We start from the raw sequence: 23715 nt of genomic DNA, 5'->3' as shown, positions 1-23715 counted from the left end.
GACTGCTATGTACCTGATATTCTTCTAGGACAGCAGTGTGTGTCCAGGTCTCGCAAGCAGAGACATGAAATAATTACATAAAGATCCCCAACTACAAATGTGGTGTTATGTTGAGTAAGTGTTATGAGGAAAATAAAACAGGGAGACTTCGTTGGGATTATTAAGTCCAGGGAGACCTCTCTGAGGAAGTGCTACATGTACGAGCTGAAACCTGAAGGCTGAGGAGTAAGCCAGGTGGAGCGGGTGGGGTGGCGGGGGAGCAAGAGCCAGGCAGGGGAAGATGCACAGAGTCAGGAAAAAGTTTGACCTGTTAGAGTGTTTGAAAGAGGTAGGCAGGTGCGAGACCATGCAGGGCCTTGTAAACCATAGAATGGGTTGTGGATTTTAAGGAACTAAAATGGGCACACGATAAGGAGTTTGAGGTAAAGGAGTGACGCGACCAGATTTGGACCTCGGAACGATCGCTCTGGATACTGTGGTGGAAAAGGGATTGGAAGGGAATCAGGGTGAGATGGGAGACCAGGTAGAAGCTGGTTGCAGGAGTTCAGGCAGGTGATGCTGTGGCTCAGGCTGGTGGTAGCAGTGGAGATCTGGGAAGGGAATGGACTGGGGTCAAAACAGCAGTAAGTGGAAGTTCTGTCTTAATAAGGATACAGTCAGTCACAAAGATTGCTGCCTTTGCCAGGATCTCAGAAATTTGTAGAGGTCAAGATAACAGGCAGCACAGAGTGCCATTTACTGAGCTTGGGTACTAAGCTAAGCACTTAACGTATATTGCCTCATTGGTATGACCATTATCTGCCATTGTCCCACTTTTATAGAGAAGGACCAAAGCCTCAGAGAGGTCAAGTAACTGGCCCAAGTCACTCAGTGAATGTTGGTCAGTTTGACAGCCCATGCTCTTAACCACTCCGTAGCCTTGTCAGATTTTGCAGGTATTTGTCCATCTCAGGCTCAGAAAGGACTTTGTTGGGGGGTGCCAGAAGTACCATATCTGTCAGGAATCACTAAATCACAATAGTTACAACAGTATCACTTTCCTGCTTCATTCCCTTCTCCCCCACGTCAAAGACCAGCTGATCTGTGTTCTGAGGAAACTGGGGTATCAGAAACATCCCTGACATCATTACAGCTTCCTCAAGCATCCCCTTCCTTTTCCTTATTAGTAAATGGAGCCACCTCTTTTGAGCTGACCTCAAAAATTTAGGTCAATAACACCAAGGAAAATAATTTAGAATCCACCTTTCATAGTTGTCTCCAAGGCAAGAGCTTATTCCTCCTTTCCATCTATACCCACCGAAGTCACACCTCAAACAGTGCCTATTGACCAAGCCTTTCTTCACCTTGGATATTGCCACAGGTCGTTTGACGTAATTTCTCCCAGCATCTGGTATGACACCACCAAGATTACTCCCGTGACAAACCCAGAAGCTCACTAGCACAGCTCCAACTTTCTTTTTTTATCCATGCTTTCCTCTCCTCAGAAGTTTGATCTCCAGCCTCCAACATCTCGGTTTGGGAGCTCTTCTCTCTCTGGCTCCCATAGGAGGCCGGCACACCCTCATAGCCTAGGGTTGCCCTCAGGAGTGTGGCTACTTTCTACTGCAGTAGAACCATCTCTCAGAACCATCTCACACCTCTCAGGCTGCAACCATCATGTTGGCCTCCTCCGGCCCCAGGACCACTGTGACAGTCAAAGGAGAAACAGATGCCACCTCCCCCTGTCTGCAAGCTCAGCTGAAGGAACCAAAGCCTGGGAGATGGGGACACATGACTTCATTTATTCAGTTGATGTCTACCAGCCACGTGTTGGGTGCTGGAGGTCTTGTGAGATCAGTTATCCTAAGGGCATTTTCAGGTAGCATCTTTCCTCATCCTGAATTCTAGGAACAATGGAGGAAAAGTACCTAGTGATAACAACACTGGTCACAGTTTCTGTTTCCTGTAAGATAACAGCAGGTACACAAACCATTGTCACCTGTCACAGTCCCTACAGCAGCAGCTCCAATAGCCATCGCATCCATTAGCTCACACTAGTCCACCGTCCCTGAGGGGGTAGCTCTAGAAACTCTCAGCTCCTAAACCCTGACCATAGCGGAGCAGAAGCCTGAAATCATCCATAGCCCAGGAACTGCTCAAAAATTTCAGTGTATGGTCACCAAGAATTTCTTAGGGAATGACAGAGTCTTCATCCTCAACCCTGGGAAGTAAAGACTTGTGTGTGAGCATCTGTGAGAAGGACAGAGACTGCACCCCCATATGATGAGGATGGGGTTTATGCTGATTGTGAAGCTGAGAGATATACAAATGGCCCTTGGTTCTCTACACAGAGCAGCAAGGTGGGTGGTTCTGCCTCCCTCCTGCAACTTCTTCACACCTTTCAGGGCACCCACTGCCCTTCTGGAGTCAGTTTTCTCTTTAAAGCTTTCCTTGCAGTTAGGTGCTTGACTCTGTACTGCCCTAGGCATAGCCTGGTGAAGAGCCCCATCAATCAGGAAACAACAGCAGAAAAGAGAAAATTTGCGGGTATTAAGGCTAATGGGTTCCTCACCTCCAGTTCCAAGAAAAACTCAAGACAAACAGACCAGGCACCAAGAATAAGCCTCTGCCCACAATGCATGCATGTGAGACACAGGCTTTGTTTTCTCTTCAGGGAGTGACTTCACTCCTCTGTGGGAATGTTATCTCCCACCATCATTACCACTTCAGCTACCACTCCTCCACCTGAGTCAACAACACACCTCTCACCTTCTCATACCTGTGGAGTCACCCGAGGGCCAGGCAGGAGAAACGATGCCTATTGATACCGTCAACCTTGCCAACCATGTAGCCTTGAGAATACTGTGCCTATTGCTGGACATCTCCCACCAGAAACAGTTCAACGGGGGAAAATAACTTCCTTGCTGAGAGTTCTCTGACCACAGAGAAATCCATGGAGGCTTCCAGGATTCAGTGAGGAATGCCGCATCTCAGTGCTTGCTCCTGAGCGCTCTCTGTCCCTGGATGCAGGCTCCTCCTCTGACAGAGCTTCTTAAAAACTATCCATTGTACGTGAAACCACACACGTGTCTTCTGACAGCAATCCTATCACCCCAAGGTGTCACCGCCATCACATCATCACAGAAAAGGAGATACTAGGAAAATTGACAGAAATATCCTAGTGTCACATGATTTGCCCCTGAAAATATGCCCGTCTTGTCCCCAGGCTCAGACCATTGTGGATGTGGCAGGCCAAGAACTCAGGGCAGGTCAGTCAGCATTTGTCCGTCTCTTGCTTCAGCTCTCCTGAGGTAGGGTTAGAAGAGCCCAGCTGTGGAGAGGCTATGTACTCGATGACAGTCCCACAGCCGAGTGATAGCTCATACCTTCCAAGTCTTTACTCTTACCTTTGAGCCCCAGACCTGTCACTTACAAGCTATGTAATATTTGGCAAGTCACTTAGCCTTTCTAGATCTGTTTCCTCATCTGCTAATTTTTTTCTTCATCTGTTAAACTATCAACTAAGATAAACTAGAAAGAACTGTATAAATACGTGGTATCGACATTTTTATTTATAGAGTCAAAATGTGCCTAGTGAGAGAAGTAGAAAAGAAATCCCTCTTCTCAACTGTATGGGTCAATTAATCACAAATCAGTTGATAATCAGGAACTCAAAGTAAAGACAATGTCTTCCACAGAAACTACCTTGGTAATGGGCGTTCCTTGTTATAGAAATCATTCTGCTGTGCAGACAGACCCATTGACAAGACTCTTGAACACTCATCTCAGTCATAAGCAGAAGTCACCTCCTTCTGAAGAGACAACTTCAGGATCCGGGTTTCCTTATCACAGTTCTGAGAGGATGACAGAAACAATTCCAGTCACTAGTCTCCATGGCTCTGACAAAACAATTAGACCCACGCCCTTAGGATCCAAGCAGCTTATACAGGCATTTTCTTTTTTCTTTTTTAGCTCCTAAAGAGGTTTTCAAGATTACATATGTATAACTGGGAAACAAAATCACAAGACAAAAAAAAGATTGGGGAGTTTTGATCTAGAAAACTTTATTAATAACTATTTTCCCCCATTTATAACAATATTCTTTGTGATCTGGAAAATTGTTTTCTAAAAGCCTAAACAAAGTCTTAATGTTTATCACATGAATTAATCTGTTCAAAGAAATCCATTAGTCACAAATTATTATCCCCTTTGCCTTTCTATCATGAGAATGTACTTAAGAAGATATAATTTTCATTCACAAGGCAAATGTATGCCAGTTATCATACAAAAAATAGGAAATATGGGTGCCTTACTTCAAAATCCTCCCCACATGGGGAGGAAATAAAACACTTCCAAGTGTATATAGTATACTGTAGTTGGTCAATGACACCGATTATTGTGGTATATTTAAATATCTTTAACTGTTTTAAAGTGGGAAACTTCCCCAAAACAGTGAGGATGAAATAAGGAAGTGAGTGCTTTCACTGTCCTTTATCCTTTCTGAGCAATTTGTTTAAGATGATAATCAAATGAACTCATTGAGTCTCCAGATTTATCTTATTATTAATACATTTCATATAATACATGATTGATTTTAGTCATACTCTTTAAGTAATTTTTTTTGGCTTATCTAATATCTTAGTTGTACCTAACTTTAAGGACTTTGTGTGAGTTTCCTTATTCGTACTTAAATAATCTTTCTAAACATACCTGTAAAAATGTAAATGTTGGATTATTCACTGATAAGTGCCAATATCTCTAATAGAAAAGGTTAATTCAAAGAAATTTAGACTAAACTGACACAAGAAATAGAACTGGTCTTCCCATCTGCAGTTCCATGTGACTCTATTACACCCTATCTCTAAGTGTCTAGACTTATATCTACTATACTCTCGAGAGCCTTCCAAATGCTCCTAGATCTAGCAGTTGCACAAATCCTACTTCAGGAGACTTAATATAATCATACCTATCACCATTCAAATAACATTCAAAAATGTAAAATGATCAATTGAAACAAAAAAATGACTCCCACCCACTTCCTCTTTCATTCAATGTCACTTCTCACCTATTTCAACCATAAGTACAATTGTATTCAAAAAAGATGCGGAAGATAATGACGTTTGTGAAGAGAGGGCCTTTTTTCTCTTAAGGAAACATACAGAGTGGAGTTCTTTTTGATTCATGCAGGTGAAATAATAGGGGCAAGAATAGAAGCAGTGAGACATGAAAAGAATGTGGAGTTTGGAAAGGGAAAAATAAGTTGTTAGGCAGATGATGAGGCAAGAGCCCTGGGATAAAAACGAGTGGCACGAAAGGATACACTTAAGGACCCATCCAGCCCACAAAGAAAAAGGTGGCCTCTGACTGCAGCCCTCGAAGCCTGCTCATCAGTCTCCGGCCACGTGTAATCCGCTCGACATGGTGAGGCTTTATAGAGAAGCACACAAGCTGGTGTTCATGTCCCAATGTAAGTTTCTTCTGATGGGAAAGATCAAGTATCTTTCCCCTAGTGTGCTGTGGCACAGCTCAGCTCAAGCCTTGCCGATGCTGGATGAGAGAAAGTATCATTGAGACGAGAAAGAATGGCATAAGCTTGGAGCAGCTGCACGTGTCCTGCTGGGTGGTAAGTGGCCACGTGTGAGCCCAGGCTCTCTTTCGGCCACTCAGCCCTGACTTTACTTCTCTGCCTCTGGCTCTGGGCCTCCTGAGCTTGAAAGATGAGCTCAGGGTCTGCTCCCCAACTCATGAGCCCCATTTCCAGCTCTGCCCTGCCCGCTCCCCGGGTTCTGGCTCTCCTAGGGCACAGGCATGTTCTAAAGCTATCCTTGCTAAGTAGGCGATATGAGAAACTCTCTTTCCTGGTCCCACAGCTGAAGGTCAATGCAGCAGTGGTGTGATGAAAGCTAGGAGTCTAGGTAGGAATGGAGGAACCAGGAGGAGCAGTTCAGAGGCTGCTGCAATACAGTAATGAAGGTAATGCAGCAGAGTGAGCAAGACACTGGTGGGAGACACATTTTGGAGGAAAGGTAGTTGGTGCCAAACTGTGATGTCGAGGAGGGAAGGGGGAGGAATCAAAGATGGCTCGGGCCTGAATATCTGGGGGACTCATGTTCTAATTAACATTAACATGAGAAAGGAAGATGGAAGAAAGTTCCAGGGTCAACTTAGACATGTTGCATTTGACAGGCCAGCCAGGAAATCTCTGGAAAGGTGAGTCTGGAAAATGGGTCTGAAGTCAGGGTAGAATTACAGATTTGTAAGGCAGGAAAGTAAAAGCACATGAGCAGAGAGAAAGTGTAAAGGAAGAGGGAAAGGGCTGGCGATGACACCCAGAAGGCTGACTTTGGGAATTGAGAAGCGAAGAGAAGTGGCAAAGGGAACAGAAGAAACAGGGAAAGTGTTGGGCAAAGAAGAATTATTCAGCTTCAAGGAGAGCAATGCCATGCAAATATCGAGGGACACTGTTCAAGTTGAGAATACTGAGTTAGATGCTTTATAAATACATGTTGAAGGAATGAATGGGTGGTGCCAAATTTTACAGAGACTAATGGGGACTGAGAAGAAAATTGTTTGTGGTGATTAGGAAGGAGTTTTTTGGTAACTTTTGAGGAAAGTCTTTCCAGTGAGGTGAGTTAGGTGGAAGGTGAAGTGTGAGAAGTAGATGATAAAAAAGAGGTGAAAGGGGTACACCCCTCTTTTAGAATGCTTGTGGGTGAAACAAAAGATGGGGATGAGGACACAAGATGGTGAAAAACTTTTATTTGAGGTCAAGAGACACCTAAACGTGATTGTCAGTGGAAGAGAAGGAGCAAGGTAGAAAGAGATTCTTTCTTTCTTTCTTGGACAGAGAGAAGCCATCCGAGGAGGGAGCAGGGGAACAGACAAGTCTCTGTGTGTGTGTGTGTGTGTGTGTGTGTGTGTGTGTGTGTGTGTGTGTGTGTGTAGCCTTTGAGTAGAGACTTAGCCTCTCTTCTGCTGCAGGATAAGGGACATTTCATGGTGGAGAGGGTTCTGGGACATCGAAGGGGATCATGTTAGACGGCTTTTCAGTGAAGTAGAAGATGGAGTGTCATAGAGAAAAAAGGGAGAGGCGGGGAGGGGAGAAGAGGGGAGAGAAGAGGAGAGAAGAGTCCCATTTCTCTCAAATATCAGCTCTTCACAGTCAAATCCCTCGCTCTCTGCTCTGCAGATATGTTATGTATTTGGCCAGGGTGAGAACAACAGGCTTCAGTTGTCTAACAATCTGATGGGAACTGAAGAGCCTGACTTGCATTCTTGTAAAAGACAAGGTCAGTTCATTGCAGCAAATCTTGAGCAACAAGAATAAGGCTGGATGTATTCTTTAGAACAAAGCTTGATCAAGACCCCAAATATCTCTGCCTTACAACTTCAGTAAGGTGGTTTTAGCTTACAAAAAATTTAAAGAGCAGATACTATCATTTTATTTTCAGGGCAGTGTTTCTTAAAATGTGGTCCATAGGCCACCTATACCAGAATCATCCTGGGCATGTGTTAAAATGCAGATTCCAGGACCCCACTCCATACATAGGGATTTGGACTCTGGTCATGGCCCCAGAACACATTTTTGCAAGCTTCCCCAGGGATTCAGATACACCCTATCTTTTAAGAATCACTTTCTTACCAAGAATAACTTGTCTGTAGCCACCCCCTCACCAGGATTTTTTGCCTAAGGATACCCTACTCAAGTTTAGTAGGCTGGGTTATCTATAAGCTGTTTTCCTAAACAGCTAAATAATCCATTGAAGGAGTGGCTTAAGATTTGTTTAAAAGGTGGTGAAAGACAAATAAAATACTGTAGTTTGGATGTAACTACTGCTAATCTCTTCCTTTTAGCAACAAGCCCAACAGATTTAGCCCCCCTCCCTACACAATAAAAGATGTCATCGGCCTGAAGGGACTCTCCTTCCTATTTACTGGAGCTGGAGCCTCTAACCAACTCAGCCAATGACTAACAAGAGTTGTTTAAATAAAGATTCAAAAGGTGGACACAGCCCTGTTTAACAAGATTTTAAATTGGTACTACCAAGCAAATATTTTTTCAAAGGGAGAGAGTTTGGGGAAACAGGTACACTCTCATATACTGTTCATGGGACTGTAAATTGGCATGACTTTTCTGCAAAGAAATTTAGCAGTATGTATTAATGACATGAAAAGTTTTATAATGGCATTAATCAGTAATTACGCATAGACAAATTTATGTTAAAGAAATGAGCTGAAATAATGAATATAAAACAAAATATTATACATAAATATAGTCATCAAAGCTTTATTTATAATAGCAACAGATTGAAAACAGCCTAAGTGTCCAACAGTAAGTTAATTATGGGCTATCCCTATGAGGAAATATCATTTAATGTATAAAGGTGATGTCCAGTGCTCCATAAAGGGCATGGACACACACACATGCACATATACGCTCTATCACATATACATACTAACAACACATGGAACAAGCATAAATTTATTAAGGAACAACTTACAAGCAAAGAAGCAGTAGGGTGCACAGTCCTCGAGCTCTCGTTATGTCACAGAGAGAAGGTTATAGTTGAACACACTGAAGGAAGTGCTCCAGGAGAGAGATGTGCCTCTGCGGTGCTGCTATTTATAGGGAAATGGGAATGGTAGCAATAACAGATTTCAGGCTGAGGGACTGTCTCTGTTGGGAAAGGGATCCTCCAGAACTTAGCAAGGGGTGTTTACATACAACACCCAAGATCTTGCTATTGGGCTTAGCTGGCCCAGTACCCCTCAGGCAGCTCTTCCATGCTAAAAGGGGGAAGAGAAAGAACTACCATCTAAGACATAAGATTTGTCTATACTCAGGTTATGTTTACAAAGAATAAAAACATGAAGATACGTTCATGATAGCAGGTAAAGTTAAAAAAAACACGATATAAAATTACATATACCAGGTATGTTAAACTATATATTTTTTAAATCACAGAAAAAAATCTTGGAAAGACACATAACAATGTGGTTGTCTGAGTAATGATATTATGGGTATTTTGTCTTCCAATTATCTAATTTTTGCCATTTCTGTTTAATGAGTATGTCTTCTTTAATATATTTCATGATGTATAATCCTTTTAATACGCTGCTGAATTTGATTTGCTGCTATTTTGTTGAGGATTTTGCATTCATATTCATAAGGAATATTGGTCATAATGGATACAGTTTTCTTTTCTTGTATTGTCTTTGTTTGGGTTTGGTATCAGGTAATGCTGGCCTAAAAAGTGAGTTAAGAAATGTTCCTTCCACTTCAACTTATTGGAAAAGTTATCAGAATTGGCGTTAGTTCTTCAAATGTTTGGTAGAATTTGCCAGTGAAGCCATCAGGGCCAGAACTTTTCTTTGTTGGGAGATTTTTGATTGCTGATTCAATCTCCTTACTAGTTATAAGTGTATTCAGATTTTCCACTTCTTCATGACTTAGTCTTGGTAGGTTTTGTGTTTCTAGGGAACACATTGATCTTTCCATGTAGGTTTCCCAATTTTTTTGGTGTATAATTATTCATAGTACTCTCTTATAATCCTTTTTATTTCTGTAGAATTAGTAGTAATATCTCCACTTTCACTTCTGATTTTATTGAGTCTTTTTTTTTAGTCCATCCAGCTAAAAGTTTGCCAATTTTGTTGATCTTTTCAAAGAAACAACTTTTGGTTTCATTGATTTTTCTCTATTGTTTTTCTATTCTCTATTCCATTTATCTCTGCTCTAACTAATCTTTTTTATTTCCTTCCTTCTGTTAGCTTTGGGTTTAGTTTGTTCTTCTTTTTCTAGTTCCTTAAGTTTTAAAGTCAGGTTCATTCCTGATATTCTTTATTTATCCTTTCCTTCCTTTCTTTCCTTCCTTCCTTCCTTCCTTCCTTCCTTCCTTCCTTCCTAATTAATCTTGCCGGGGTTTTTTCTCTTTTATCTTCAAAGAATCAACTTTTGGCTTTATTGATTTTATTTTCAATTGTTTCTATATCATTAAGTTCTGTTCTGTTCTTAATTATATCTTTCATTCAGTTTTTTTTCTTATTTCTATCTGATGTTTCTAGTACACTTTTTCACTGAGGGTTTCAGTTTTATGTGGATAATATTCAATTTACAGTGTCCTAATTAAAATTATTTGTCCTTTCTCCATGCAGTCCTTAAAACCCAAAACACTAGATCTCAGAAATCTGCCAGCCCTGTGAGAGCATTAACTTACTATCTTAGTTTTTATCTCCTTCACTCTGGAGTGTTTCCCTTTCTTTCTTCTGATCTCAGTTCTGTATTTAGAAAACATTTATTACACATTACCTGGCATTTATACATTTTGTAGTTAAAGGCTTATCTCTTCTGTTATATTGCTGGAAATGGAACTGTATTACTTTTCTAAACAAACACACACCCAAACAAACAAAACTCTTTACTTAAAAAAATTGGACTGTACTCTCAGGAAACTTTTACAGCTGATATTGATTTTAACAGAGGTGCTGCAGGCTCTGAAAAGATGCTAATTATCAAGCATCTATAATAAGTTTAGTAAGTTAGGCATGTCAATAGCTTCTGTCTGGTGACGCAAAGCCAGATGATAGAGCAATGCTCTTATTCATGTTCTGAGGAAAATGAAATAAAGTTAATAATTGCATAGTGAGTGTTTTCCAATCTAAACCTTTTCTGGAGAAACCAAGTTTTGGAACTTTATTGAGGAGGGAGCAGACACAGAATTTGAAGTCCTATAAACAAACCTATTCATAATTCTGAGTAAAGGAAATTCCCTTTTAAAGTTGAAAGTTGAAGCAGAGTCATTTTGGGTTAAGTAGGGACCCAAGGTCCTCCTAACACACCTTGCAGCTCAATCCATGCATTTATCTAAACCAGCTTAGAAGTGTGTCGCCTGTAATTAGTTACTATTAATAAAGTACAGAAGCTTGCAAGTGAACCACTTATTTTTAATAAATTAGAGCTGGGTGAGGATTTGTCTGTAGCTTGTGTGAGTGCGCTCAAATATTTTAAACAAAACAGCTTGGTATTTAAACATTCTGCCTAGCTAATAAATTGAAAAAACAAAACAAAACAAAAAATGGGCCTGATCAATTAAATTAACATCATGTTATGATGTTACCAGGGCTAGAGTATGTGTACTTACTTAGGTTTCTGCTAGATTGGGACAAATGTTAAAAATGAAAGAAAAAAAGCTAGAAATTTAATTTGCTTTTAAAAACTGCTATAATTCAGGATGAAAGAGCTAACACTCCTTCCCCCCACGAAGTTTTAAATGATGTGGTCACTCTTGATGTCTAACCTTGCTTTCTTCCTCACAAGCAAGATAGCTATGAGTTGTGATATTCCTGAATTTTTTTTTTTTTTATTTGAAGCAATCCTGAATAGGTGCCTCACTCTATAGGAATCCTGCACCTCTTCCCCTTAGTCTCTATTGCAGAATTTTTCTTTAAGCTCCCCTCCAGGCATGTGTAAACCTCTGACCCGGAACAGGTTTTATTGACCAGACCTCTGGCTAGAGCTTCTGCACTGCCTGGTTGCCCAGGGCTGCAAACAGTGCTGTAGGTCTGAAGGTTTTCCTTCTACACAGGTGCTATTTATTCTCATTATGAAGGAAGTTGTCTTCATATTTGTACTTCTCAGGGCTGTCTTAAGGGAAGGAATATTTGGCAATTTTAGCAAGAAAGACTGGCCATTTCAAATCAACAGCATTAAATTTTAACTTTATTCTAAATTCCTTTAAAAAATAGATGATGCTTTTTGCATTTGAAAAGGACAGTCACATTATAGGATTTTAAAAAATTAGTCTACGTAGTTGACAAATTTGCTTTTGAGCTCCTGAATGTATCTGTCAGAGCCCTTAACCACCCAGAGAAGCACTTTCTTCTAAATATTAACCTTATTAATCCTCTTAGCCTTTTGAATTTGGCCTATCATGAAAAAACTCCTTCTTCCGATTAAGTATTTTGAAACTAGCTATTATCACCTATGAGAAAGAGCTCTTTTCCAAAAAGGAGCAATGTCTTAATCCTGATGTTCATATTTAAGGGAACATCTCCTGATAAATGGAAAAGGGTTTTCAATAAAGAACCAGATAAAACAAATTTGTTAAAACTGAATTCGTTGTTGTATTTCAATAACTTCTTGGGGGCGGGGGGAGGAATTAGCGTTAATAGAAGGGTTGAGTCAAAAAGAAGTTACTTCTGTGGTTTTTTTAATAAACTTTATTTTTTTTAGAAACTAAAGATAGTTTTGGGGGGAAATCAATACAAGGTAATGTAAAATATAAAATAAAATTAGATTGTCATCAGTGATCTACTCTTATGGAGTCTCTTTTTAAAATTGAGGTGTAATTGACATAAACTACTATATTATATTAGTTTCAAGTGTACACTGTAATGATTTGATGTTTGTATACCTATCTCTTTATTAGTGTGTCTAGACTTTTGTGAGGCCATCTGGCAAAAGGGCCACACAATGACTTTCATGGACCCTAGGCATTTTTGCCATCCTGAGAGACCTGTTTAAAAAAAATTTTTTTAAAAATGAAAGACTATATTTTACGACTGTGTTGCACTAAAGACTAATCAATGCTGAATTCATTATTATACATTCATTACTATTACATTGATTTTTTTCCTTCTGATTGTAAAAGAAACTAACATGAAAACAGTTTTGTGGGATCCTAATAGTAGCTTGTACCCCAGGTCCTGTGGGCTCTGCACCTCATCTGCCCATAGCTTTGCTGGTAATTGTAAGGTGGTGAAGCCTTGAGAAGCAGCTTGCTGAGGTTTGTAAAAAAAAGGATTTTGCTGAGCTCAGGACCTCACCTGTTTGAAAAGAAACAGAATTCACTCTACTCACAATTTAAAAAAAAGTAAAGTAGGAAGGGAAAGTTCTGGATTGTAGGCTGAGAGACTGCCCACAAAGAAGTTCCTCCAGGAAAGTAAAATGAAATAAAAATAACTATATATCTTACTATAAGACAGGGTAAACCCGGGGAGGGGGAAACCCTACATATTTCCAGAGAAGACAGAAAAGACAGAGTCACTTTACACTTGAGTCCTCATAAAGTCTCTTGTATTATAGGGTGTACTCCCAAATGCTTTATGCCAAAACAAAGTTGTTTGGAGATGGCAAGGGAGCCTACAGGGAGAGGGCCAAGAAACATGTTGAGAGAGGGTCAGGAAGCATGCTGGGAGAGGGCCAGGGAGCGGGAGCGGAAAATAAATAAATAAAACAAAGTTGTTTAAGACAGTACAAGTTGTTCACATGTACTGTATTTAGGCATGTTGGGTATTCAAGTATACAATTCACGGCATTTTCCCTCTCTTTCTCTCTAAAGAAGGTCCTGATAAGCTAGCAAGTTTCTTGGGCATTTCAGATGGAGTAATACAGAGAAACAAGGGATGAAAAAGACCACAAGATTATCACTGTGGGTGAACACTGGAAGGTGTTTTGGGGTGGGATTAGAAGAAACAGAAGGAATATTGTAGGAATGAGCACTGGATTAAGGAGAAGAACAAGAAGCTCTGTGAAAAAGAGAAAAGGCTACTCATCACCTTTCTAGTGTTGGAGAAATGTGTATATAGGATATGCAACAATTTTGAAAATTCTTGATTGCATGAATCCATGCGTATTTTAGTTTAAACAATTTTCTGAGACTGAAGGACTTAAATCTTGGTTTTTATGCCTCATGTGGGGAAACCTGGAGATCCATTAGACTAGTTTCCATTACTATCCTTCTAAAAGTGGTCCTAGAGACAAAATGTTATCACAAAAAAACTTATTGCCGTATTATTTAGTACTAGATACTGCCTGTGTTAAGAAATACTACCCATGGATAAATAACTAATTCTTTACAGCCATACATTCTGGAACAATGTGATAAAAAATGGTATATGTGCATAATAGTTGAGTAACAAACTGTCCAGTTTAACAGCCATAACCTCTCATGTCTCATCAGTCTTTATCTCCTATCTTTAAGGGACACAAACAACACAGAAAACAACATATCCTGAATACTCCAAAGAACAAGAAATGACAAAACGTGATTCTAATGTGACATCGCCTACCAGTACCGGGCACGTAACTACCAAAACATCAGAATCGTTCACAGATTCAAAATCAAAACACACCCTTGGAGATTCAACAACCAGCATCCTCACAGTACTAAGCACATCAAGACCCTCATCCTCAACAAGTGGACACCATTATACAACACATGTTCCTCCAGAGACATCCCCTTCAGGTGAAACAAGCACTTCGTCATCGTCCAGTGTCAACCAAACACCTCTGACAACGTCACAAATTATTACAGTACAAAGTTCTACAGAGACCAATGCAAGAACTACAGAAAACACATCACTCTCTACTTCTACAATTTCTACTCCAGTCACCTCAGCAGTCTCGATGACAACTCAAATAGATCAGCAACAAACGACAACCTCTTCCAGCACCTCCACTCAGGAAACACAAGCATCTTCTCAGAACCACCAGAGAGAGACTACTGAGACGACCACAGACTCACAATCCAGCTACATCACAAGAGTGAGCACTTCAATTCCCTCATCCTCACCAAGTGGACACACCTATACAACACATGTGCCTTTAGACACATCCCCTACTGATGAGCCAATAACTGCATCATCTTCCAGTGTGAACCACACACCTCTGACAACGTCACAAATGTTGACAGCATTAAGTTCAACAGACACCACTGCAGGAAATACAGAAAACACGTCAAGCTCTGCATCTACACCTTCTACTCCAATCACCTCAGCAGTCTCTATGACAACTCAAATAGGTCAGAAAACAACGGCACCCTCTTCGAGCACCTCCAATCAGGAAACACAAGCATCTTCTCACAACCACCAGACAGAGACCACTGAGACGACCACAGATTCACAATCTAGTTACATCACAAGAGTGAGCACTTCCACTCCCTCATCCTCACCAAGTGCACACACACATACAACTGTTGTTCCTCCAGAGACATCTCCTTCAGGTAAAACAAGCACTTCTTTATCTTCCAGTGTCAGCTACACATCTCTGACAACGTCACAAATGTTGACAACACCAAGTTCAACAGACACCACTGCAGGAATTACAGAAAACATGTCAAGCTCTCCATCTACACCTTCTAGTCTAATCACCTCAGTAGTCTCGATGACAACTCAAAAAGGTCAGAAAACAACGGCACCCTCTTTAAGCACCTCCACTCAGGAAACACAATCATCTTCTCAGAACCACCAGACAGAGACCACTGAGATGTCCACGGATTTACAATCCAGCTACATCACAAGAGCGAGCACTTCTATTCCCTCAACCTCACCAAGAGGACACACCTATACAACGCATATGCCATTGGACACATCCCCTACTCATGAGCCAATCACTACATCGTCTTCCAGTGTCAACCACACACCTCTGACAACGTCACAAATGTTGACATCACCAAGTTCAACAGACTCCACTGCAGGAAATACAGAAAACACGTCAAACTCTTCATCTACACCTTCTTCTTCAGTCACCTCAGCAGTATCCATGACAGCTCAAGTAGATCAGACAACAGCAGCACCCTCTTCCAGCACGTCTACTCAGGAAACACAAGCATCTTCTCAGAACCACCAGACAGAGACCATTGAGATGTCCACGGATTCACAATCCAGCTACATCACAAGAGTGAGCACTTCTATTCCCTCATCCTCACCAAGTGGACACACCTATACAATGCATATGCCATTGGACACATCCCCTACTCATGAGCCAATCACTGCATCGTCTTCCAGTGTCAACCACACACCTCTGACAACGTCACAAATGTTGACAGCTTCAAGTTCAACCCACACCTCTGCAGGAAATACAGAAAACATGTCAAGCTCTTCATCTACACCTTCTTCTTCAGTCACCTCAGCAGTATCCATGACAACTCAAGTAGATCAGACAACAGCAGCACCCTCTTCCAGCACCTCTACTCAGGAAACACAAGCATCTTCTCAGAACCACCAGACAGAGACCACTGAGACGACCACAAATTCACAATCTAGTTACATCACAAGAGCGAGCACTTCCACTCCCTCATCCTCACCAAGTGCACACACATATACAACTGTTGTTCCTCCAGAGACATCTCCTTCAGGTGCAACAAGCACTTCATCATCTTCCAGTGTCAGCTACACATCTCTGACAACATCACAAATGTTGACATCACCAAGTTCAACAGACTCAACTGCAGGAAACACAGAAAACACGGCTTTCTCTGAATCTACACCTTCCACTCCAGTCACCTCAGCAGTCTCGGTGACAGCTAAAGTAGATCAGACAACAGCAGCACCCTCTTCCATCACCTCTACTCAGGAAACACAAGCATCTTCTCAGAACCACCTGACAGAGACCACTGAGATCACCACAGATTCACAATCTAGTTACATCACAAGAGTGAGCACTTCCACTCCCTCATCCTCACCAAGTGCACACACATATACAACTGTTGTTCCTCCAGAGACATCCCCGTCAGGTGCAACAAGCACTTCATCATCTTCCAGTGTCAGCTACACATCTCTGACAACTTCAGAAATGTTGACAGCACCAAGTACAACAGACTACACTGCAGGAAATACAGAAAACACGGCTTTCTCTGAATCTACACCTTCCATTCTAGTCACCTCAGCAGTCTCGATGACAGCTAAAGTAGATCAGACAACAGCAGCACCCTCTTCCAGCACATCTACTCAGGAAACACAAGCGTCTTCTCAGAACCACCAGACAGAGACCACTGAGATGTCCACAGATTCACAACTCAGCTACATCACAAGAGGGAGCACTTCTATTCCTTCATCCTCACCAAGTGGACACACCTATACAACGCATATGTCTTTAGACACATCCCCTACTGATGAGCCAGTCACTGCATCATCTTCCAGTGTCAACCACACACCTCTGACAACGTCACAAAGGTTGACATCACCAAGTTCAACAGACTCCACTGCAGGAAATACAGAAAACACGGCTTTCTCTGAATCTACACCTTCCACTCCAGTCACCTCAGCAGTCTCGATGACAGCTAAAGTAGATCAGACAACAGCAGCACCCTCTTCCAGCACCGCCTCTCAGGAAGCACAAGCATCTTCTCAGAACCACCAGACAGAGACCACTGAGATGTCCACGAATTCACAATCCAGCTACATCACAAGAGTGAGCACTTCTATTCCCTCATCCTCACCAAGTGGACACACGTATACAACGCATATGCCATTGGACACATCCCCTACTCGTGAGCCAATCACTGCATCGTCTTCCAGTGTCAACCACACACCTCTGACAACGTCACAAATGTTGACAGCTTCAAGTTCAACCCACACCTCTGCAGGAAATACAGAAAACATGTCAAGCTCTTCATCTACACCTTCTTCTTCAGTCACCTCAGCAGTATCCATGACAACTCAAGTAGATCAGACAACAGCAGCACCCTCTTCCAGCACCTCTACTCAGGAAACACAAGCATCTTCTCAGAACCACCAGACAGAGACCACTGAGATGTCCACGGATTCACAACTCAGCTACATCACAAGAGCGAGCACTTCTATTCCTTCATCCTCACCAAGTGGACACACCTATACAACGCATATGTCTTTAGACACATCCCCTACTGATGAGCCAGTCACTGCATCATCTTCCAGTGTCAACCACACACCTCTGACAACATCACAAATGTTGACATCACCAAGTTCAACAGACTCCACTGCAGATAATACAGAAAACACAGCTTTCTCTGAATCTACACCTTCCACTCCAGTCACCTCAGCAGTCTCGATGACAGCTAAAGTAGATCAGACAACAGCGGCACCCTCTTCCAGCACCTCTACTCAGGAAACACAAGCATCTTCTCAGAACCACCAGACAGAGACCACTGAGACGACCACAAATTCACAATCTAGTTACATCACAAGAGCGAGCACTTCCACTCCCTCATCCTCACCAAGTGCACACACATATGCAACTGTTGTTCCTCCAGAGACATCTCCTTCAGGTGCAACAAGCACTTCATCATCTTCCAGTGTCAGCTACACATCTCTGACAACATCACAAATGTTGACATCACCAAGTTCAACAGACTCAACTGCAGGAAACACAGAAAACACGGCTTTCTCTGAATCTACACCTTCCACTCCAGTCACCTCAGCAGTCTCGGTGACAGCTAAAGTAGATCAGACAACAGCAGCACCCTCTTCCATCACCTCTACTCAGGAAACACAAGCATCTTCTCAGAACCACCTGACAGAGACCACTGAGATCACCACAGATTCACAATCTAGTTACATCACAAGAGTGAGCACTTCCACTCCCTCATCCTCACCAAGTGCACACACATATACAACTGTTGTTCCTCCAGAGACATCCCCGTCAGGTGCAACAAGCACTTCATCATCTTCCAGTGTCAGCTACACATCTCTGACAACTTCAGAAATGTTGACAGCACCAAGTACAACAGACTACACTGCAGGAAATACAGAAAACACGGCTTTCTCTGAATCTACACCTTCCACTCTAGTCACCTCAGCAGTCTCGATGACAGCTAAAGTAGATCAGACAACAGCAGCACCCTCTTCCAGCACATCTACTCAGGAAACACAAGCGTCTTCTCAGAACCACCAGACAGAGACCACTGAGATGTCCACAGATTCACAATTCAGCTACATCACAAGAGGGAGCACTTCTATTCCTTCATCCTCACCAAGTGGACACACCTATACAACGCATATGTCTTTAGACACATCCCCTACTGATGAGCCAGTCACTGCATCATCTTCCAGTGTCAACCACACACCTCTGACAACGTCACAAAGGTTGACATCACCAAGTTCAACAGACTCCACTGCAGGAAATACAGAAAACACGGCTTTCTCTGAATCTACACCTTCCACTCCAGTCACCTCAGCAGTCTCGATGACAGCTAAAGTAGATCAGACAACAGCAGCACCCTCTTCCAGCACCTTCTCTCAGGAAACACAAGCATCTTCTCAGAACCACCAGACAGAGACCACTGAGATGTCCACGGATTCACAATTCAGCTACATCACAAGAGTGAGCACTTCTCTTCCCTCATCCTCACCAAGTGGACACACGTATACAACGCATATGCCATTGGACACATCCCCTACTCGTGAGCCAATCACTGCATCGTCTTCCAGTGTCAACCACACACTTCTGACAACGTCACAAATGTTGACAGCTTCAAGTTCAACCCACACCTCTGCAGGAAATACAGAAAACATGTCAAGCTCTTCATCTACACCTTCTTCTTCAGTCACCTCAGCAGTATCCATGACAACTCAAGTAGATCAGACAACAGCAGCACCCTCTTCCAGCACGTCTACTCAGGAAACACAATCATCTTCTCAGAACCACCTGACAGAGACCACTGAGATCACCACAGATTCACAATCTAGTTACATCACAAGAGTGAGCACTTCCACTCCCTCATCCTCACCAAGTGCACACACATATACAACTGTTGTTCCTCCAGAGACATCCCCGTCAGGTGCAACAAGCACTTCATCATCTTCCAGTGTCAGCTACACATCTCTGACAACTTCACAAATGTTGACAGCACCAAGTTCAACAGATACCACTGCAGGAATTACGGAAAACACGTCAAGCTCTGCAGTTACACCTATTCCAATCACCTCAGTTGTCTTGATGACAACTCAAATAGATGAACAAACAACGGCAACCTCTTCCAGCACCTCCACTCAGGAAACACAAGCATCTTCTCAGAACCACCAGACAGAGACCACTGAGATGTCCACGGATTCACAATCCAGCTACATCACAAGAGCGAGCACTTCTATTCCCTCATCCTCACCAAGTGGACACACCTATAAAACGCATATGCCTTTGGACACATCCCCCACTCATGAGCCAATCACTGCATCGTCTTCCAGTGTCAACCACACACCTCTGACAACTTCACAAATGTTGACAGCTCCAAGTTCAACCAACACCTCTGCAGGAAATACAGAAAGCACGTCAAACTCTTCATCTAAACCTTCTTCTTCAGTCACCTCAGCAGTATCCATGACAACTCAAGTACTTCAGAAAACAACAGCATCCTCTTCTAGCACCTCTACTCAGGAAACACAAGCATCTTCTCAGAACCACCAGACATTGAGCACTGAGATGTCCACGGATTCACAATCCAGTTACATCACAAGAGTGAGCAGTTCAACTCCCTCATCCTCACCAAGTGGACATACATATACAACACCTCTTCCCCCGGAGACTTCCCCTTCAGGTAAAACATTCACTTTTTCCCCTCCCCCTGACAGCTACACACCTCCAACAACATCAGAATTGATGACAGCAAGATCCTCATCAGACACTAATACAGGTAAAACAGAGGACATGCCACTGTCTGCTTTTACATCTTCTACTTCTGTCACCTCAGCAGTCTCCTTGACAACTCAAGGTGACGGAAAAACAACAGCACCCTCTTCTAGACCCTCTACTCTGGAGATATTACCATCTCCTCAGAACCTCCAGACTGAGAATACTGACACCACCAGAGAATCACAAAACAGCTACATCACCAAGGGCAGCACATCAACTTCCTCATCCTCACTAAATGCACACACATATACAACGCTTGTTTTTCTAGAGACATCCCCTCCAGGTGAAACAACCACTTTATCCCCTCCCCCTAGCAGCTACACCCCTCCCACGACAACAGAAATGATGATAGCCAAAACCTCAACCGACACTATGGCGGGAAACACAGAGGCCACGTCCCTCTGCAGCCACATCTTCTACCCTAGTCACATCAGCAGTCTCTATGATAGTTCAAGTAGATCAGAAAACAGCAGCACCCTCTTCCAACACCTCTACTCAGGAAACACCAGCATCTTCTCAGAATCACCAGACTGGGAGCACTGAGACAATCAGAGACTCACAATCCAGCTACATCATCCAAGTGAGCACATCAACTTCTTCATCTTCACCAAATGGACACAAATGTACAATAGTTGTTTCTCTGGAGACATCCCACTCTGGTGAAACAAGCAGTTCATCTTCTTCCAGTGTCTGCCACACACCTCTGACAATCTTACAAATGTTGACAGCACCACCCTCTACAGAGACCACTATATGTGAAACACAGGACACATCATTCTTTGTATCTACACCCTCTATTCCAGTTACCTCTGCAGTGCCACTGACAACCCAAGGAGATGGAAAAGCAACAGCACACTCTTCTCACACCTCTACTCAGGAAACACAAGCATCTTCTCACAACCACCAGACTGAGAGCCCTGACACCAGCGGGGACTCACAAAGGAGCTCCACCACAGAATTGAGCACATCAACTCTGTCATCCTCACAAAGTGGACACAAGTTTACAGCTGTTGTTCCTCCTGAGACATTCCCTTCAGGTGAAACATCTACTGCTTTCCCTGCACTTCACAGCTACATACCTGTCACAGCAATGGAAATGATGACAGCACCAACCTCAGCATGCATCACTGTGGAAAATACTGGGGAGATATTATTATCTGTCACTAGACATTTTCCTTCATTCACTTCTATACTTTCTACAACATGGGGGTCAGAAGTACAATCAACACCACTCTCTGTCAGTTCTTCAACTCCAAAAACATCTACAGTTTTCCACACCCCCTGGAGCAAAGGCACAGAGGCCATGGGATGGCCTCATGATGGTAGTTCAATGTCTACAAGTGTTTTTCATGAGACATTCACTCCAGATAAAACAACAATATTTACTTCTTCATTCTTTAGTAATAGCCCTACAACTCAGTCACAGAAAGAACTATTGTCAACAGCAAAAGCTATCACTATACTGGTCACAGAAAACACACCTAGTTCTATAGCTAGTACTATTTCTTGGGTTACTTCTAACATCTCAACAAGTGGTAAACAGGGACAGCCAGCCACATTCTCCTATCAGCATATCTCCTCAGGAAACAATGATAGTTTCCCAGACTCACTGGTCACAAGGCACAGGGACCACTGGAGATACTCATTTCAGCAGCACAAGCTCCAGTGTGACTCAATCCATCAAAACAGTTACATCTGTTTCTCCTTCATCCATACTAAGTGAACACCCGTCTCAACAAACTATAACAGTAGGCCCAACAAGCCAGTTAACACTAGTCTCTACCAGCACTTCTCAAGAATCATCAGCTATTTCTCAGATAGGTCATACTCAAGGCACAAAGACCACCCAAGAATCCTAAACTACAAATTTAGTCCCCCCCATAACAGACATAATCAAGAAAATCACATCTGCAACTTCTTTATTCAAACCAAGTGGACACTCATTTTCAGAAAGTGTTCCTCAGGATACATCCACCACAGGTGAAGTGATAACATTCACCCCAGTACCCCACAGGAACAGCCACACAACTCAAGTCACTATTACAAACACAGAACTATGGACCGCACCAGTCAGCTCTGACACCACCCTGGGAACCTTAGGAGGTACATCATTTTCCATAACAAGCGCCATTCCTCAGGCCACTTCTGTAGTTTCAACATTGGGAAGCCCAGGAGGACAATCAATATCCCCTGTTACCAGCACTTCACCTGACACAACATCAGCCATTTCCCAATCCCACCAGACTCAAGGCACAGCAACAACTGGAAAACCACACACCACCACACCAGCTTCTTTGGTGGTGGCCACTACCTTAGTGGGCACAGGTACAGCTTCTTCATCCACAGCGAACAGCCAAAGAACTTCAGGAAGTACTTCCCGAGAAATGTCCACTTTAGATGAGATCAAAAGTTTCTCACCAACTCCCTCCAGGGAAAGCCACACAACTCAGTCCACAACTGAATTGTTGTCCGCTGCAACCAGTGATGACATTATTCCAGGAACTATGGGAATCAGATCTGTTATTGTCCCCAGCACCGTTTCAGCCATCAGCTCTGAGGTCTCCACAACAGGGAGACTGACAAGACAATCAACCCCAGCTTCTCCCAGTGCCTCTCCTCAGGAAACATCAGCTCTTCCCCAGATGGCACAGACTCAAAGTACAGGAACCACCAGAGGATCTGAAACTGTCAGTTCAGTCACCCAGGTGACTAACACCTTTTCAACAGTCACATTTCCATTCACACCAAATGTGCATACATCTGCACAAACCATTGCCCACACTCTGTCACCTTCAAGCTCCAGCACAACATTAATTTCAAACCCAGTCAGAAGCAGACACATGACCCAAACAGCAATGCCAACCCTGTCATCTGGGGCAACTGAAGGGCCAATTACAGTTGGTTCTACCTCCCTGAGTGATGCAGCCTCTCATTCTTCTTCCATGATTTCGTCTATAAGTGGAAAAGTTCTGATAACAACCTCAAGCTCAGTCATTCATGAAAACATGACTGCCATGGTCATTCGCACTGTGGGTTCTGGCAGTAACTCTTTGACAAATACCACACAAATCCCAACTTCCTCCGTGGGCAAGTCAAGCACACCCCGCCGTAATCATCCTGCAGCTGTTCAAACAGTAGCCTCTGCTACCAACCCTATTACAAGGCCACCATATATGAGTTCTACAAGTAATCATAACAGCACAGCTGGATCCACACCGACTGTCATTTCCACCTACAACCTACCCTTTGATCAAGACCACTCCTGATACTTCTTCAGCATCTAAGTATTCTAAGAGTCCATTGTCTACGCTACAGCCGTCACAGACTATGCTTTCTCTGACTCTACTGCC

The 23715-nt window shown here is 42.7% G+C and overlaps 1 protein-coding gene across 3 annotated transcripts in view; it reads right to left on the bottom strand.

The window, feature by feature from the left end:
• Positions 1 to 23715, bottom strand: part of MUC20 (mucin 20, cell surface associated) — a 95061-nt gene that overhangs the window by 30626 nt on the left and 40720 nt on the right. The window contains exon 4 of one of the 3 annotated variants that reach the window (XM_081069101.1): positions 12192 to 12804. The exons of the other annotated variants lie outside the window; for them this stretch is intronic. Within the exon in view, the coding sequence (XP_080925227.1) occupies positions 12793 to 12804 (12 nt within the window). The 3' untranslated portion in view covers positions 12192 to 12792. Of the gene's footprint in view, positions 1 to 12191; positions 12805 to 23715 lie in introns of those variants that run through there. 3 annotated transcript variants of the gene reach the window in all.

Source organism: Rhinolophus hipposideros (assembly GCF_964194185.1).
Source record: "Rhinolophus hipposideros genome assembly, chromosome: 2".
Lineage (NCBI taxonomy): Eukaryota > Metazoa > Chordata > Mammalia > Chiroptera > Rhinolophidae > Rhinolophus > Rhinolophus hipposideros.
The sequence above is the reverse complement of the archived record's forward strand: the minus strand, read 5'-3'. Positions and strand labels throughout refer to the sequence as shown.